This window comes from Gymnoscopelus microlampas, assembly GCF_963454915.1.
Source record: "Gymnoscopelus microlampas genome assembly, chromosome: 14".
Classification (NCBI taxonomy): domain Eukaryota; kingdom Metazoa; phylum Chordata; class Actinopteri; order Myctophiformes; family Myctophidae; genus Gymnoscopelus; species Gymnoscopelus microlampas.
Genome location: NC_139951.1, coordinates 2841866 through 2855677, shown reverse-complemented (window position 1 = coordinate 2855677; position 13812 = coordinate 2841866). Strand labels below are relative to the sequence as shown.

General features: G+C 41.3%; 1 protein-coding gene across 1 annotated transcript; it reads left to right on the top strand.

Moving 5' to 3' along the window:
- The first annotated feature begins 382 nt into the window (after positions 1-382).
- Positions 383-12481, top strand: LOC311060883 (uncharacterized protein). Its single transcript, XM_084079251.1, has 6 exons — positions 383-737; positions 3050-3748; positions 4509-4630; positions 5260-5980; positions 6354-6502; positions 9543-12481. The coding sequence occupies exons 1-6, from the start codon at positions 455-457 to the stop codon at positions 10920-10922; spliced, it is 3354 nt and encodes a 1117-aa protein (XP_083935377.1). The 5' UTR covers positions 383-454; the 3' UTR covers positions 10923-12481.
- Positions 12482-13812: the final 1331 nt, after the last annotated feature.

Sequence of the window (13812 nt, the reverse complement as noted above, 5' to 3'; positions counted from 1 at the left end):
ATGAATATTATATTTATTTTTCCAACCAGGGAAGGACAGCGACCCGGCAGAAATGAGAATTGTTCTGATCGGGGGAGGACATGGAGGTAGACCCAGTGGAAAGAGTTCAGTAGGAAACATAATCCTGGGCAGAGATGTTTTTAAAACTAAAAGATTAACATCTACGAGTGTCATGAGACAAGAGTTAGTGTTAGGGAGACAGGTCACTGTGGTAGACACTCCGGGATGGAGGTCTACTTTTCCACTAGATCTGACCCCAAAACTGACTCAGTTAGAAATCCAACAGAGTGTGAATCTGTGTCCTCCAGGACCCCATGTCTTTGCCCTAGTGATGAGACTGGACATCACATATGTAGGAACAGGGATGTCATCAGAGGAGCATGTGAGATTTCTCCTCAGTGACAGAGCGTGGGAACACACTATTGTGGTGTTCACTGTAGCTGATAAAAACAACATGAGACCTGATCTCATTAGATCTGACCCTGACTTAAGATATCTTACAGAGAAATGTGAAGGCCGCTTCCATGTTCTTAACATTAGTGACAGAGGAGATGGTAGTCAGGTCACAGAGCTGTTGCAGAAGGTAGATCAGATGGTGACTAGTAATGGTTGTCACTATGAGACAGAAGAACACGTCTCAGAGCAACTGAAGGAGATGGAGAGAACTATCAGAAGAAGAGCAGAACAAAGGAGGGCAGACACTCAGAAACAAACAGCTGGACTTCCAAATGAAATTGGTATGTTTTGTTTTACTTTAAGAAAGAATATTTTATTACTTTTGACCAGGAGGTTCATCTGTCTGTCTGTCTGTCTGTCTGTCTGTCTGTCTGTCTGTCTGTCTGTCTGTCTGTCTGTCTGTCTGTCTGTCTGTCTGATCTGTCTCATAAACCATTAGGCAGATGAGTGTCATATTTATTTTGCACAATGTCATCAAGCCAAGGTCAATAACAACTACATGTACAGTACAGTATGTTGTTTTTGTGAATTAATAATTGTAGGACAATTGTTCCTCCAGGCTATGGGATAGGCACCCTGAGACGGACTAGCCAATCAGGGGGCTACATGTCCGGTGTATGAGATCCACAATACTAACAATCCAAATATAATTTGGTCAAATACAATGTTGTTTAACTTCCTCTTATGAAGGACTCACACAGTGAAAACCAACACTTGCAGTTCAAATCACTGCCTTTGATTGACTGTTCATACAAACATAATTGATGAAAATAGTAGGGATGTTCATGCAAAAAAAAAAGAAATCTGCCGTTCTTGAGACAGATTTTTCAAATCTCCCACTTAGGAGTGCAACAATGAATCAAACTAATACATTTAATAATTTAATAATCAATTATAAAAAAATATTGATAACTTGGTAAAATAATAAATGAATAATTGATCGCTATTTTGGGCTTGTCATTATAGTTGAACATTTAAAAAAAAGGTAAACAAATTGTGGAAGTAGCAGATCTACAAGCTCAGAGTGTGACGCGTTGTGAGCTTGTAGATCTGCTGTTTTCACTATTTTTGCACAACACTGTTGTGTGATAAAGTATAAAATAGGACATAAGTGGCTAATCATTGAATTACACCCCATCCAAACTGCAGTGTAATATTAGTTAATATGAATGGTTTATATATACTAAACCATTCATTATGAAAACAAGACAGGGTAAAATAACAGAGTAGCTCCCATGTGTATCTCAGACTTCATGTGGTCAGTCTATCTATAACATTTACTATAGATATAGATATCTATGACATTTCTAGGACATAATTATGTATAACATATGACTCCATATTTGGCCAAAGTTTCAGCCTGATCCAACCCAAATTCAATTCCATTATAAAATGTAAGTTATAAAAAGCATATCTCTGCTGTCCAACTCCAAAACGCATTTTTTTCAGGAAATGAAGAAAACCTTATATTTAAAACAAAGCAATGCTGCCTCATCAAAGTTGGTATAGTTACTTTATATTGTCAGAAACTTGCATGTTATCACCACTTCACCCAAATCCAGCTCCAAGTGGAGTTAGGAGTTCAGTCGGTGATTGAAGAACGGCTGACAATAGCTCAAATCGGTGTGGAGGGAGAGGTTCCAAATGGGGCTAAGCTGACAATGGATCTCCAAGCTCACAATGCATCACAACGTGTGAATTAATGCCCCGATGCTTATGACACTTATTATATAAAATAGACCTACAATAATAAAACAGACTTTAAATATTACAATGACTTCTGCAAAAAGGGTTTCACAGAGTTGGAGTTTACACACACACACACACACACACACACACACGTTTTGTAGATGTATTGTACGTGCCACTGTTACTTGACTCTAGGTAATAAAGTCACTGCATACAACACTGTACTCTACTGAACACACCTTATTGTTCATTTAACTTGTATCAATGTGATTATTAGATATTAAGAACAACATATAATTACCTGGAAATTGTTGCTTTGTTCCTTGACCACTTAAGGCTATTTTGAGCATTTCATTAGAAACAGAGGCAGCTCCACGGATCATGTTCAACTCGGATTTGGCTATACAAAGGGAATGAACTCGTTCTCATGCTATTCAACAAAAAATGTGGCATGCCCTACCAAAAGGAGTAAAGGAGTGTAAACCCCTACTCACTTTCAAAACTGCCCTAAAGATACACCTTCAGGAGGCTGCAATTTGAAAATGGCCCCTGTCAAAGTCTTAACCTACCCTTTCCAGTTTAGTAGAACTTGTATTGTGAATTTGTACTTCCATGTACTGTTGTTCTCATGTCTTACTAAATACAGTACATCAATCAATCAATCATTATAGGCGAATCCCCCACAAAAAAAACTAAACAAAAACAAAAACATACAACAACACATAAAAAAAAAGAAAAGGAAAATAGCAGATCTACAAGCTCACACAGTGTCATATCACATAGTGAGCTTGTAGATCTGCCATTTAAATTATTTGTTGTTAAAATAGCACAATGGAAACTGAGAATTATTTATTCAGTGTTTAAATAAAAAAGGTGTAAAAGTAATTCATGTTTTCTCTGACAGGACTGACTGACCTCAGGATTGTGTTGTTGGGACAGGAGAAGTCTGGGAAGAGTTCAGCAGGAAACACCATTCTGACAGGAAGTGGTTTTAAAGTTAGTCAGTCAGGTCAGAGGTCAGTGCAGTGTGAGGTGAGACATGGTGAAGCAGCAGGGAGACAGGTGACAGTGGTGGACTCACCAGGCTGGGTCTACAACAGTCCACTACAGGACACCTCAGAGATGGACAAACTGGAGATCCAGAACAGTTTGTCTCTGTGTCCTCCTGGACCACATGCTGTTCTTCTGGCGGTTCCTCTTCATAGAGCATTCACCAAAGCAGAGAGAGTAGCAGTAGAGGAACACATGACACTTCAATCACAGAGAGTTTGGAGTCACACTAGTATACTGTTCACCTATGGAGACGTTCTGGGAGACAGAAGCATTGAGCAGCACATTGAGGCTGAAGGGGAAGACCTCCGCTGGCTTGTTGACAAATGTGGGAACAGGTATCATGTCTTCAACAATAATAAGAGAGATGACACTCAGGTCACACAGCTTCTGGAGAAGATAGAGGAGATGGTGTCAGGAAACAGAGGTGGACACTATGAAGATGATGGAGATGAGAAGATGTCAGAGAGGAAGAGGAACATAGAAGAACATGTCCACACATTCATGACCAAGACACACAGACAAAGAACTGCTCTGAAAGCTCTGTTTGAAGGTGATGTTTTATAAAATATATTAGTGTGTGTGTGTGTGTGTGTGTGTGTGTGTGTGTGTGTGTGTGTGTGTGTGTGTGTGTGTGTGTGTGTGTGTGCGTGTGTGCGTGTGCGTGTGCGTGTAATTGTGTGTGCCTGACTCTTCTAATACATTTTGATATCAAGCAATAATGTATAGTATGAATATGTTATTTAATATATTGTCTCTGTCAGGCAGGAACCTCGTATCTCCAATTTAAAACTTTTTATGTTTTTTTTTCTTTTCGTAAATGAATACCCTACTTCATCATACAACAACGTCATGCAAAAGTAGCAAACATAGCAAAAATAGCAGATCTACAAGATCACAATGTGTCGTATCGTGACACGTTGTGAGCTTGTAGATCTGCTATTTGTGCTATTTTTGAAACATTCTGAAAGGTAAAGGTAAAGTGGTGGTCTGCATGTGGGTTTTATACATATTGAACAAATGGAAGGTATTATAAAGAGTTTGTAACTAATAATAACTACATTGTATCCATTGGAACACATAGTTCTTTATTCCATTTCCTGTAAAGTAAGATCTGCTATTTTTGCTGAGTGTTTACCCCAGAATAGGGATGTTAGGGTTCATTTGATACAGTGCACTAATGTAGAGAGTGTGTGTGTGTGTGTGTGTGTGTGTGTGTGTGTGTGTGTGTGTGTGTGTGTGTGTGTGTGTGTGTGTGTGTGTGTGTGTGTGTGTGTGTGTGTGTGTGTGTGTGTGTGTGTTGTTTGTGTCAGGAGAACATCAGAGTCTAGCAGATGTTAGGCTGATGTTGGTTGGTGGAAAGCAGGCTGAGAGGAACAGAGCTGGAAACCGAAATCTTCTGCAGCAGATAGCGTTTACAGAAACTCAATACAAGGTGAGTAATATGATATGAATGTGATGTTATATTGAATGAGCTCAAAAGTAAACAGTAAAGAGATCAAATATAAATGTTTTCTGATGATAATGTGAAAGTATCTGCTGTCATGAATGTTTGAGACATCATGTGATCAATGAACTGTCAGTGATCAATACACACATGTTCATTTTATAATAGATTCTCATCATGTCTGTTTCTTTCATGTAAACATGTACAGTGCAACAAGAGAAGGATAGGAATAGGATAACAATATTAATCCTCTAGGGGTACAGTAGGTTCAGGAAGTTACAACAGTAAATAGTAAAAGTATAAAGTGTCACATGGTACTGAGTCCTTCATGACTGTAGGTAGAATTGTAACTCTATACATCACTATTATTATTAGAGCACGCCCCCTGGTGGACATTTACAGTATGCTCTACTGTATGCACCTTTCTAGTTAGGTTGTTCCGTTATTCCATTCCATACAGTCATTTTTGTAGTGTTACTGTGGCACTGTTAGACAGAGTGATGGAGATACATTCAGTGAGCTCATTTCTGACAAGCTTGAAAGTCACTCCAATGAGGACAGAATACAATGAATGTTTTTATTATTATGACTAATATACAGTAACCCTCATATTCCAGGAGTTTAAAACCCAGACTAAACTGACAGAATGTGTCAGACAACAGAGAATAGTTGCTGACAGAAATGTGAGTGTGGTGATCTGTCCAGACTGGTCGACTACACCTCCATCACAGAAGATCAAAGACATCCTTCTACATGGTGTGACTCTGTGTTCTCCTGGACCCCATGCTGTCCTGGTGACTGTTGATGTCAGGTCCAGTTTCTCTGAAGCTGACAGGAGATCAGTGGAGCAACACATGGAGCTGCTGGGGGACAGAGTCTGGAGACACACTCTGGTTCTGTTCACACTGGGATACTGTCTGGGAGAGAGACGTGTTGAGGAGTACATAGAGTCTGAAGGAGAACCTCTGAAGTGGCTCCTGGAGAAATGTGGCTTCAGGTGTCATGTTCAGCATGGTTGCAAGTGGGACATTTCAGAAGTGACAGAGCTGATGGTGAAAATAGAAGACATGGCGACCAGGAACAGAGGACACTTTGAGCCTTCAGACTCAAGAGAAGACAGGTCTGTCAGAGACAAAGGACACCTCAAGGTGGGAGACAAGCCAACTGTTGAAGAATGGAACAGACGAGAAGAAGAATGGAAGAAGAGAGAGGAGGAGCTAATAGAGAGGGTGTTGAAGTTTGCAGAGAAGGATCAAGAAGAACCAACCCTGACAGCTGTCAAGAGAAGGAACAGCATGGATCTAGAGGATGCATGGAGCATGGACTATCTTCCCAATAGTGAGTATCAATAATCAATAAACTGTCTGTAACATAATTTGTATTCTTCGTGTGTGTGTGTGTGTGTGTGTGTGTGTGTGTGTGTGTGTGTGTGTGTGTGTGTGTGTGTGTGTGTGTGTGTGTGTGTGTGTGTGTGTGTGTAAAATAACATAAGAATGGATGAGTGCATTGTCATTAAACTTTAAGGGAATGATCAGTAGGCTGCACTGAAGAGATGATATTTTTGATGGAAGAGGTCAAAGGTCAAAATTACATCATGGTTCATATGTGAGGAACAGAGACAAGATGGTGGGCGGGGCTGCAGGCTTTTCATATCCAGATGTGTTTTTATTTTCATTGTAAATGTCTTGCCGTCTGTTGTCTTCTGTTGCAGTGAGTGGTGGAGCACCATCTGCAGGAAATCTATACCGCTGGGCACCTGCCAAGGTTACTGATTGGCTGAAGAGATATCCTGGACCAATAGCGCCCTCTTCAGGATATGACACCATGAGTGAAGCTCCTACCCAGGAAGACGCTGATGTGGTGAGTGTGAGAGATGTTTCATAGATGAAACGTCATTCAGCTTTGTTTGAGCATCTATATGAACACAATTGGCCCGTGTTCGGGGGAGGGAAGCCAGACGGGGTGGGTGTATAATTGTCACTGCACATACTCCTATGGGCTGGGGAGGCACCTGTCAGCAGGGAGTGTTGGATGGGAGGAGTAGGACAGATGCTCTACGTCCTCCCAGTGGGGGCTCCTCACTGGCAGGTGAGTCAGTAGGATACAACAGCAGTGACAACATGGGGAGGAATCAATTGGCATAACAACTAAATTGGGGAGAAAAAGGGGTGAAAAGCAAAACAATTAAAACAAAATGAAAGAAACTTTAGTTTGACATCAATCCCAGATTTTATTCTGGCTTAACCGTGCAGTCGATTTGTGCGAAACTCTGTGTAATGGTAGAGGGTCATGGAAAACGGTCAAGAAATGAAACTCACAATCATTCGTCAGAGGGTGGCGCTAAATTCTAACTTTGAACAGATGTAACTCATGCCCTGTTTGAGGTATGAAACTTGAATACACATATTATGCGTCTTCACATGCCGAACAACTTTTGCGGGCTGACTTTTGACGTCTGACCTTTAGATCTCCCACCATTTTGAATTATATGAAAAACCGTTCAAATCCATCTCCTCCTGGGATTTTTGAGCAATGTAAACACACATTTCTATACATAAACTTTGAACCTATGCCGACAAAAGTGTAGAAGTGGATTTTCTTTAAGTGAAAGACATAAAGCTTGTATGAGCCAATGAATATTGCAGTTTTATGAAAAGAGAGGGGAGGAGAGGAGAGGAGAGGGGAGGGGTGAGGAGAGGAGAGGAGAGGAGGACCACTCAAAGCGAAAAAAATCGCACCCTGTGTGAAGGAAGCGGTGCCTTTGATGAGTGGCCTCCTGGTGGCGCTATAATAGGGCGGGGCGGGGCTTCAGCAATTAATGCTCGTCCCTATTGGTGGTGTAAGTCCACAAACCAAATTCGGACTGGGTGGCATGCTGCTAACTGGAGTTATGGCTGTTTAAAGCCCAGCCAATAGGAAGACAGAGCGGGCGGGGCTTACTACATTTCAGTTCGTCCCTATTGGTGGTCTGAGTCCACGTACCAAAGTTGTACTCAGTAGCATGCTGTGAACTGGAGTTATGGCTGTTTAAAGCCCAGCCAATGGGAAGACAGAGGGGGCGGGGCTTATGTAATTACAGTTGGTCCCTATTGGTGGTATTAGTTGGACTTGGTGGCATATGTCTTTGTTTTGTTATGTCCTGTATTGTCGTTACTGGCAGAGCTGTGTAACATTTTATTTGCCTCTTCTCTTGGCCAGGGCACACTTGTAAAAGAGACACTAGTCTCAATGTGATTTCTCTGGTGAAATAAAGGTTAAATAAAAAAAAAAAAAAAAAAAATGGAGTTATAGCTGTTTAAAGCCAGTGGCCTCCTGGTGGCGCTATAATAGGGCGGGGCGGGGCTTCAGCAATCAATGCTCGTCCCTATTGGTGGTCTAAGTCCACATACCAAATTTGGACTTGCTGACATGCTGCGAACTGGAGTTATAGCTGTGTAAAGCGCTGTTTAAAGCCAGTGGCCTCCTGGTGGCGCTAAAATAGGGCGGGGCGGGGCTTCAGCAATCAATGCTCGTCCCTATTGGTGGTCTAAGTCCACATACCAAATTGGGACTTGCTGGCATGCTGCGAACTGGAGTTATAGCTGTGTAAAGCGCTGTTTAAAGCCAGTGGCCTCCTGGTGGCGCTATAATAGGGCGGGGCGGGGCTTCAGCAATCAATGCTCGTCCCAATTGGTGGTGTAAGTCCACATACTAAATTTGGACTTGCTGGCATGCTGCGAACTGGAGTTATAGCTGTTTAAAGCCCGTGCTCAAACGGACATCCGAGCCAGTGGCCTCCTGGTGGCGCTATAATAGGGCGGGGCGGGGCTTCAGCAATCAATGCTCGTCCCAATTGGTGGTGTAAGTCCACATACCAAATTTGGACTTGCTGGCATGCTGCCAACTGGAGTTATAGCTGTTTAAAGCCCGTGCTCAAACGGACATCCGGGCTCAAACGGACATAACGGACAAACGGACATACGGACGGACATAGTCAAGAGTAGAGCGGCTGGCACCGCTAAAAACATCTATAGATGTGAGGGGCGCAAAGCGGCTCAAACCTCTAGTTATTATTATCATAAACAGCATCCTAACCTCCAATATTTACCAGTGAAAACAACATGGCAACACTAACAGTACGTAGCTTATTTCATATGTTGGGCTTAAAGTTGACTTCTTACAGTGGTAGAAGAGCAACACCGATATCTGCTGTCAGAATATGAAGCCGACTAACCACATATTATTGTCACCATGGTGACAACATGTATAAGCCCAATTAGAATACTACAAGCCATCTGTGCTGTCTAGTAAGATGAAATACAATACATTGCAAACTTTTGTCATAACTGAATTTGTGACACGACTTTGGAATCTGCATTATAAGCAACACAATACAGAGATACATTACAATATCCACAATCTCTCAGCACTCTGCTCAGCTGTTCAGAATGCTCATTTGTTAATTACATGGGCTGCTTTGTCTCCAGTTCAATCTATTCTGTTTCTGTCTTATTGTGCCATTGTTGCATTATGCTTTTTGCCTTTCGTTCATTGGCCATGTTTATCGCTGTTTGCAGCTATATTTGCAGTTTTTAAATATTGTTTTAAATAAAATAATTCATAATTTAGTTATTATGATGATCGGCTTGGCTCATATTGGTGCCCCCTCGGCACCCTGGTGCCCTACGCACAGTGTGTGTGGTGCGCGTGTGCCTAGCGACGTACTGCTGACCGCCATCTACTGGTAGAGCACCTTTGAGGCAAGGCATGTTAAAATATTGGCAAAGAGTCAGGAATCACAACAGTCAGTCAGCATTGAGTGATATTTTCATTTTTAAGAGCTGTACAACAGTCTTATTTTGTTACTCTTTATTATGTTTATCTATTATCCATGAATTTATTTTATTTTCTCTGTTTTTAGGGAACTATTCCTTTGCATGGTGAGATGGAAGAACATCCTGCTACAGAGCCACTGTCCTCTCTACATCCCTCTCTGGAACTCCAAGATGAAACTGATCTAAGTTCATGCTGCAGTGGTTTGAAGATAGAAGAATCCATCTCTCTGCCTCGTTCTCACAGCTTACCCTCACTGAGCCAAATTCCATGTTTAGAGAACAGGGAAAGTTTCAGAGCAAATCAGTCCCACAGCTTAAATGATGTTACCCTACTGGACAAAACACAGAAAATTACACCTGATATCATTGTTGTAGAAAACCAGGAAAGCTACAGGTTCCACTGCACCCGAGCAGGACTGTTCCAGTGCAACGTGACCGACCTGGTGTTTAAGATGGAGACAGAGGGAGATGTGACTTACAGGACAGTCCCATGGCACCGAAGGCTTCTAGCCCAGCTTAGCAAGAGAGCTGCAGGACCACTGTTTGACATAAAAGGTTCTCAGGGGTCTGTGTGTCAGCTACAGTTTCCACATTGTGAGATCCTCTCCATGGGTGGAGGCAAATCCTTGTCTGTTGTCCATGTGATGGATGATGGCATTGAGCTGATCAAACCCCTTGTGATCACAGAAACTCATGTTATCATAAATGTAACTGGATTATCTTTTTTTGGTATCATCGGGGAGATGTTGTTCGGGCCCCGTCCTGTCCAGGCATTGGTGTCACTGTTTTATACACCACCGATTGAAGATGATCCAAGTTCGATCCTTAAAGTATTGTTGCTACCTGGGAATGTTGTGCGGCATGAAGTGATGAACAAAAGGAGGGAGATAAATGGAGAAGAGATTTACATTGAAGTTTCTCTCTGTAAACTAATCCCAAATCAAGAATACACCCTCTCCACTTCCCCTCAAGATGATTCCATCATAGTTCTACCAAATAAGGCAGAATTTGAAGTTGATGAACTATCCTACCACAATTACATGCCAACATATGTCATTAATTTAGAGGAAAGTTTTAGCCATGTTAGGTTGCTTCTAAGCAACAGTAACACCTCCTCCGTCTGTGCATGGGAAGGTTATGTGAAACTCTCAGCTGCTGCTTTAAGAAAACAACAAGTTCAGCGCACAGTGACTCTTCCAGCAGAAGAGAGACTGTTTTCTGTGCGAAGCAGCTTCATTGACAGGGTTTCACTTCCTAATCTTAACGGTCTCCTGGACAAACTTTTAGAGACGAGCATTATAACTGATGCTGAGAGGGAGATGGCTGATGGGATGCAGATGAGAAAAGACAAGGCACGTTTTGTCATCGACACAGTGAGGCGCAAAGGACCTGATGCAAGTTCAAAAATGATATTGATTCTCTGTGATCTGGACACGTTTCTCTCTGAACATCTTGGGTTGATGTAAAACTGGACTGATACTTAAAATACCAGCACTTAGGCAATGTCCTGTTGCTTCTTTTTTTCCATTGATGAATCATCCTATCACAATTACATTTAAACATTTTAAGTGATTTTAGAGGGAAGGTTTAGGCATGTTAGGCTGCTTCTAAAATACAGTAACCCATCCATCTGTGCATGGGAACGTGATGTAAACCTTTCAATTCCTGCTTCAAGAAAGCAACAAGTTCAGCACACACTGAGTCATGAAGCGAAAGACAAACTGTTGTCTGTGCGCAGCAGCTTCATCGACAGCGTTTCACATCCCATTCAACAATGTCCTGGACAAACTTTTAGAGGAGGGGGTGATAATCAAAGAAGATTATGATAAGGCCCACGTGGAGCAAGTGAAACATGAAAAGGCACGTTGTGTCATCGATACAGTGACGAGCAAATGAACTGCTGCAAGTTTAAAACTGATATCTATTCTATGTGAAACTGACCCATTCCTCTATGAGGATCTTGGGTTGATGTAAAACTGCACCAATGTACTTGAGTTGGATCATTACATTTAACTGTTATCTTTTGAATGACATGATCATGCAGAGCAACTTCAAAGTAAACAAGCAATGACAGGTGCAATGCCTTGCTCAAGGACACTTCAACAGGGTGCCTGGCTACGGCATGGACACATGACTGTTTCAGAGATTAAACACTGGATGTTTCGACTACGACCTCAGGACACAAAGATTGGACAAATGCCTTTAAAATGTTTTAACTCATGAAGTGGAATCATGTGTCTGACTTATGTTTATTCAGACACCTGATGAAGGTCATGGACAATGTTAAGCGGAGTATGTGAACACATGCTAATCACCAGCAGTATGTTTATAGGTAGGGAGCCCCATGTCAAGGGGTTTTCTGCATTACCTGCTGTTGAAATAGCTACAGCAAAAAGTAAATACACGAGTCTATGGCCCTGAACAAGAGATAAGACCCACACACAGAGGGGCTTTGAGTGTTTGAGTGTATGTTCGGGCAATGCATGCAGATGTGCTCTGATGAGAAGCAAGAGGATGCCTGAAAAGGCCATTTTACTCCCTGCTCCCGCTGACACAGCTATTGTTTAGACCTGGTCTTTTCACTCCACTTTGCATTAAACCCAGACCATATCTTCAACACAGTCTACTGGAAAAGAGGGAGTAATGGCACATATACCATAAGCTGTTCTGAGAGAGGTCCATGTCCCTCTGGCTTCCTCACCGCTAGCAATTATATCATGATAAGAAGACATCTGTAACCCCTACTCCCTGTTACATCCTGACAGGAGGTCTGGAAATAATACATACAATGTACAATAGACCTTTTGAGTATGCACAGTGGACAAATAGCCCTTATTAAACACCTGTAGAATATCCAATCGTATTAAACTGTTAAAATCACATTTCCTTTCCTATTCATTGGCTATCTCGTCCTCTTTGCCTGGGCACTAAAACAATCGAAAGTGGAAAGAACATTTTGGATTCTCTACTGGAATATGCTTTTTTGGACATTCTACAAGGCGCTATGACAATTTGTCCCCAAAAACCCCCAGAGATTTCATGGGGATGTGGCGAGTTTATTAACAGAGAACTTTGTTTACCTGAGTCTCCACAGGACCTTTAAGATGATCATGGACTCTAGATTATCATGGAAGTTTGGACTTGGGCAGCTTTTTGATGCACAAGGAAGGAATACTGACTGTTGGATTTTTATTACAACTATTGTCAACCAGAATTCTAAGACAATAGTTTCTCCTGGATGCAATATATTTAACCCTGGACCCCTGAAATCCTCTATACAGATTATAGAGTATACTACAAAGTATTTTAGAATTTAGTAATGAAATTATTGCTGATATTTCAAAAGTTCATGTGATCAATTATTCTGTATTTTCAAGTAAAACCTATATTTGTTCATTATCAAGACTCTATGCCTTCTTTTCTATTCAGCCCTTGATGTGTGTAGATGTGAAATGTGTAATGTAAGTTGTAAATTTTACTTAAATTGTTATTGTTAATTATTATTATTTTGTTATTATGATTATTTGTCAACTTTGTGATAAAGAGCCATTATGAGACATAGGCTGCTTTGGAATGTATAGCTTCTCCACAGTGAGTAACTAATTTAAAGGTGCATTTAGTGATAGCCCATGAGCCCAACAGACATCAGCTGGCAACATTGCTTGAAAAAATCTTTAAATTAAGTAGTCTATGTGCCCATTATGCGCATTTGAACAAATATTTTCTAAGGCAATAATGATCGTTATTATTATAGACCAGGGCCAACAAAAGCCAACACTCTAAACTAGACATTGGCAACAAGGCCCCTCTGGATTTGAAATACCAACCGCTCTAAACGAGACATTGGCCAGGCCCTCTGGACTTTATACCAATTGACCACTCTAAACGAGACATTGGCAACCACTTTGAGTTTCAGACTTTTTTTTTTGTTGAAAGACCAAAAACATAAGTACAGTACTTGAGTAAAGGTACTTAGTTACTTTACAGCACTTCTGATGTAATACAGGACTACAGTTATGCAAGTCTATTGGGCCTCCCTTCCAGGGACCTCTTGGAACCCCCCCCCAAGGACCCCTGAGGGTCCCTGGACCCCACTTTCAGAAGTGTTCTATTATACAGGTTACAAACAAAGGAGGGAGAATGTTGGGAGAGCGGGATAAGATAAAATGAGACACTTCACTATGTTGACCTGTAGGAAAGGCTAAATGAGACAGAAGTCAAATCTAAACATCTACCCTTGGTGGGGGGGTTTGATCCAAACCAAGGGGTAAGTGATTTGATTTTTGATTGATACGTTTATTTACAGTATAAGTTAACATTTTTGCATAATCTAAAAAACAGAAAATGGTATGATTT

Bases quoted from the DNA above. Each gene is read 5' to 3' on its own strand.
- LOC311060883 (XM_084079251.1), top strand. From the start codon at position 455: ATGAGACCTGATCTCATTAGATCTGACCCTGACTTAAGATATCTTACA. The intron at 3,749-4,508 runs GTGATGTTTTAT...TGTTTGTGTCAG, and splicing joins TCTGAAAGCTCTGTTTGAAG to GAGAACATCAGAGTCTAGCA. The intron at 5,981-6,353 runs GTGAGTATCAAT...CTTCTGTTGCAG, and splicing joins CATGGACTATCTTCCCAATA to TGAGTGGTGGAGCACCATCT.